The sequence below is a fragment of the Pipistrellus kuhlii genome, unplaced genomic scaffold (genome assembly GCF_014108245.1).
Source record: "Pipistrellus kuhlii isolate mPipKuh1 unplaced genomic scaffold, mPipKuh1.p scaffold_m20_p_3, whole genome shotgun sequence".
Classification (NCBI taxonomy): domain Eukaryota; kingdom Metazoa; phylum Chordata; class Mammalia; order Chiroptera; family Vespertilionidae; genus Pipistrellus; species Pipistrellus kuhlii.
In genome coordinates, this window is record NW_023425529.1 from 108,261,693 (window position 1) to 108,265,806 (window position 4,114).

The 4,114-nt window shown below is 56.5% G+C and overlaps 1 protein-coding gene across 2 annotated transcripts; it reads right to left on the reverse strand.

Moving 5' to 3' along the window:
- Positions 1-434: 434 nt before the first annotated feature.
- On the reverse strand, positions 435-2,302 carry ARL11 (ADP ribosylation factor like GTPase 11). 2 transcript variants are annotated; one of them, XM_036457705.2, is made up of 2 exons: positions 1,967-2,302; positions 435-1,200 (listed from the first exon to the last, which is right to left on the reverse strand). In XM_036457705.2, exons 1-2 carry the CDS (start codon positions 2,087-2,089, stop codon positions 634-636), a joined length of 690 nt encoding a protein of 229 aa, XP_036313598.1. In that variant the 5' UTR covers positions 2,090-2,302; the 3' UTR covers positions 435-633. The 2 variants fall into 2 exon arrangements, with proteins under 2 accessions (XP_036313598.1, XP_045444605.1); XM_045588649.1 differs by having other exon boundaries at positions 435-1,190; positions 1,967-2,092.
- Between the last annotated feature and the right edge of the window lie 1,812 nt (positions 2,303-4,114).

Sequence of the window (4,114 nt, forward strand, 5' to 3'; positions counted from 1 at the left end):
GGGAGAGAAAGAGAGAGAGAGACCCATCACTTGCTTCCATCACAGACTCTGGCTGGGGACTGAACCCACAGCCTGGCATGTGCCCTGAGCAGGAATCGAACTGGCAACCTTTTGGTGCATAGGACGATGTTCAGCCAACTGAGCCACACTGTCTAGGGTGGGAATGAGTTATTAAATGAAGTGTATTAAGGTATTATTTTTTTTCTTTAGAGTATCATTATTTATTTATTTATTTATTTAATAATATATTTTATTGAGTTTTTATAGAGAGGAAAAGAGAGGGATAGAGAGCTAGAAACATCGATGAGAGAGAAACATCCATCAGCTGCATCTTGCACACCCCCTACTGGGGATGTGCCCTTGACAGGAACCGAACCTGAGACCTTTCAGTCCGCAGGCCGACGCTCTATCCACTGAGCCAAACCAGTCTTGGCTAGAGTATCATTATTTAAAAACAGTTGATTTTCAACAGTGACACCAAGTCCCAAGGGGAAAAAAAATCCTGTCCAAGCACAGAAGGATTTCTTATTTGATAAACAGAGCTTATAATTCTCCGGGACAAGCTGGTTCTCCCAGTTCCCACGAGCAAAGATCAGCTGCTCTGAGTCCGGACTCCTTGGCTGCCCCGCGGACTCACCAGGAGACACAGCGGCCGCGGGGCCTCAGGAGGCCCCCCAGGCTCTGCAGGGCCTGCGGCAGCCCCTCCCCGGTGAGGGCGCTGCAGGCCCGGAGCTCCCAGCAGCGGCCCTGGAACCGCTCCAGGCCCAGCTGGTCTCTGATCTGCAGCAGCGGCAGGGCCCCGGGCGCCTCCTGCTTGTTGGCCAGGACCAGGAAGGGGACGCTGGCCATGCCGGGGCTGGCCAACACCTCCTTGAGCTCAGCCCCGGCCTCGGGCAAGCGGGCCTCGTCCGTGCTGTCCAGCACGTACACCAGGACGTCCGCGCCTTCCAGGTAGTGCTTCCAGCTGGCCCTGAGCTCGGCCTGCCCCCCGATGTCCCAGAGAGTCAGAGACACGTGCCCCGGGGCCTCCAGGGGCTCCACGTTGAAGCCGATGGTGGGCAGGGTCTCCACCAGCTGGTAGCCCTTCAGTTTGTACAGGAGCGTGGTCTTGCCTGCGGAGTCCAGGCCCATCATCACCGCCTGGGCTCCTGCCTTGTGGCCTCGGGAGTTCACGGAGCCCATGGTGGCCCCTGGGGAGTCCTGGGGGAGAGGGCAGGGGCACACATCAGCTATTCTTTTCTGAGGGATCACACAGACCCCTGCAGGCCCACGGAAGAGGAGCTTCCACCTCAAAAATAGGAAGTGCCTTGGCAGTTTCAAGCACAGGCCTGGGCCCTGAGGGCCAGGAAGTGGGGGTGTGAGTCACCCTCAGCCGACCCCTCGCTGGGCAGCCTCCTTCAGAGAAGAGCTCGGGGCCCTGGGAGGCTCCGAATGCGGGCTCCTGGCTCCCAATCCCTGGGAGTTGAAGCCAGGAGGCAAAACAAGTTCCAGTCAGACAAACCCAGGTCAGTAGAAACGACGCCAGATGCCTGCACGTCTTGCTAAGTCTGTGCTGCCAGCCTCGGTTTCCCTCCTGGCAAGCCCAAGCCCCGGAGGGGAAGCGGCCTTGGGCTCAGGGAACCCGAGTGAGGGGCAGCGGCTCCTGCCACTCCGCTGCCTTTGGAACGCCCGCAGGCCAGCAGCTGTCCTGGACTCAGGAGCTAGTTATAAACACGGTGGCTGCGGACACACCAGCCAGGGCAGAGTGGTCCCCTCCACTGTCTTAGCAAGGTAAATTCCCTCTCCCGTTTTCCAAAAATCAGAAATTTTAAGACTAAGACCTGATCCCAGTTCAGTCAGGGGACACCTTGGCTGGGACAGTGACGGGACATCTCCCCCGAGGAGTGTATTTCAGCTGCCCCTGGAGGAAGATAAGACAGCCCTGCGCATCCCTCCTGCCGGGGAGAAGAGTAAACATTGTGGTTACCTCGGTGCCTGAGCCAGGGCCGCAGCTCCTCCGCAGCGTCTTCTCCCCGCAGCTGCTGTCAGTGATGTCCCAAGAGCAGTGAGGAAAGTTGCTGTTTCTCCTTTTTCTGCTTCCTTTCCCCATGTGGCTTCCCCGCCCTCCCTCAGCTCTGGGGCTCCCGGAAGTTCTCCCGCTGGGGATGTGCCACAAACACCCCCCCAGCTCCTCAGCCCTATCAGAGGGAGGTCCAGCACCGCCTCCCTGTGGTGGCAGCTTGGCCTCCCTGCAGAAGGAAGGGGCCACGGTCACAGCTGTGCCCAAGTCCAGCCACTTTCTTTTGCTCTTCCTCTCACAATCCTGTGACCTCCTCCGTGGAGAAATCTGAGAACCAGAGTTTTTCCGTCAGCCGGGCTAGCCCAGCTCAGTGATGGAGCGTCGACCTATGAACTAGGAGGTCACAGTTCTCTTCCCGCTCAGTCGCATGCCTGGTTTGTGGGCTCCATTCCCAGTGTGGGGCTGTAGGAGGCAGCTGATCATTTAACAAAGGAAGCTATTGGGGAAGGTCAGATACAGAGTGTGCTGTGCACAGCACTGTGTTCTGCTGTTCCTGATGTTATTGTTCTGTTCTGAGTGCCTGGTAGCAGGCTGCAGTCCTTTTGCAGGGGCCGGTGTGTGGTGAGAGAAGGGAGAACGGGGGCGGAATTATTGTCAAATAGAAGCCATAGTTGGAGAGTAGATGAAGCCCTAAAAATAGATTTTATTCAAGACTATTATTGCCAGAGGGGGACCTCACTGTGGAACTGGACTCAGTTTTGAGTACAACATGGGCAAGTGGGGATTTAGCGCCAAGGAGCAGGATGGGGTCAGTGGATGCAAAATTACTAAGAGGAAATATCAGGGATAATGGGGGTTGTTTGTTTGTTGGTTTGTTTTGCTAAACTGAATAACAGGATTCTTGCTGGAGGCAGGCCAGGGTGCTCAGACATCACCTGGGAAATGGTGGGGGAAGAGAAACCTGATCAGGTATAGAGGGTGGTCAGATATCAAGGATTATATAGTCTGGTTAAACTGACCTAGCAGGGTTCTAGCAAAACGGGATTTTATAAGCAAGTGCACAGATGGACCTAGGAGAAGGTTCAGGAGCCTGACTAAAGTTTGGTTAAGCTGAGAATCTCTGTCGTTATCCCAGGAAAGCCTCAAAGCAAAAAGCGCTGTCTGGAGGAGGGCTTGTCCTCTGCACTGGGCCCCGGTAGGACTCAGTCCTACCCAGGCCTCGCTGGTAAGTCAGTGGGAATCCTGCCAGGAAGTGATTGACAGGAGGATCGGGTCGGCAGAGGGAAAGGATGCAGCAGGCTAAGGATGAAGTGTGCTTGGAGCCTGGGAAGCCAGGGGGTGCTGCCCTGACGCTTCCCCCATGTCTGAGCCCAGCGCGGGAGGGAAGGCAGGCAGAGACTGAAGAAGCCATTGACTTGAGGGGCTCAGAGGCATCAGACCAGGCTGTTTGGGTGCTGAGTGACCCCCAGTGACACAGTTAAGGAAGGAACATTCCCTCACCCTCCTGCCCCAAGGATTCCAGGGGTGCTCTGGAGGCCCTTTGTGACCCCACGGCTCTAAGGCCTGCCCTCCTGGGCCGAGGCCGGCCTTCAGCGGGAGGGCCTGTGAGGCCGCTCAGGCTCTCCCTGAGGTGGAGGAGCCTCTCCTGAGGGCGAAGGACTGTATTCGCTGGAGAAAGTGGGAGCCAGGAAAGCAACAATCGCTTTGAATAGGACCCAAAGGCCTGAATACCCTGTCCCTTTCTTTACTGAGTTTCTATGAACCTCAGTTCCTTTTTCTGTGAAGTGGAGATGATGATATTAATAATAGCACCCAACTAGGAGGGTTATTGGGAGGGTTAAGAAAATTAAGACACATCAAATACTTAGCCCTAATCCAGGCACCTAGTCCCAGGTCACTAGGACTAGGTGCCTCCCTCTCCCCCTCCCCTTCCCCTCCCCCCTTCTCTTCCCCTCCCCCTCCCCCTCTCCCCTCCCCTCCCCCTCCCCCTCCCCTCCCCTCTCCCTCTCCCTCTCCTCTCCCTCTCCCTCTCCCTCTCTCCCCTCTTCCTCCTTCTCCTTCTCCTTCTCGTCCTCCTCCCCTTCCTCCTCCCCTTCCTCCTCTCTCTCTCTCTCT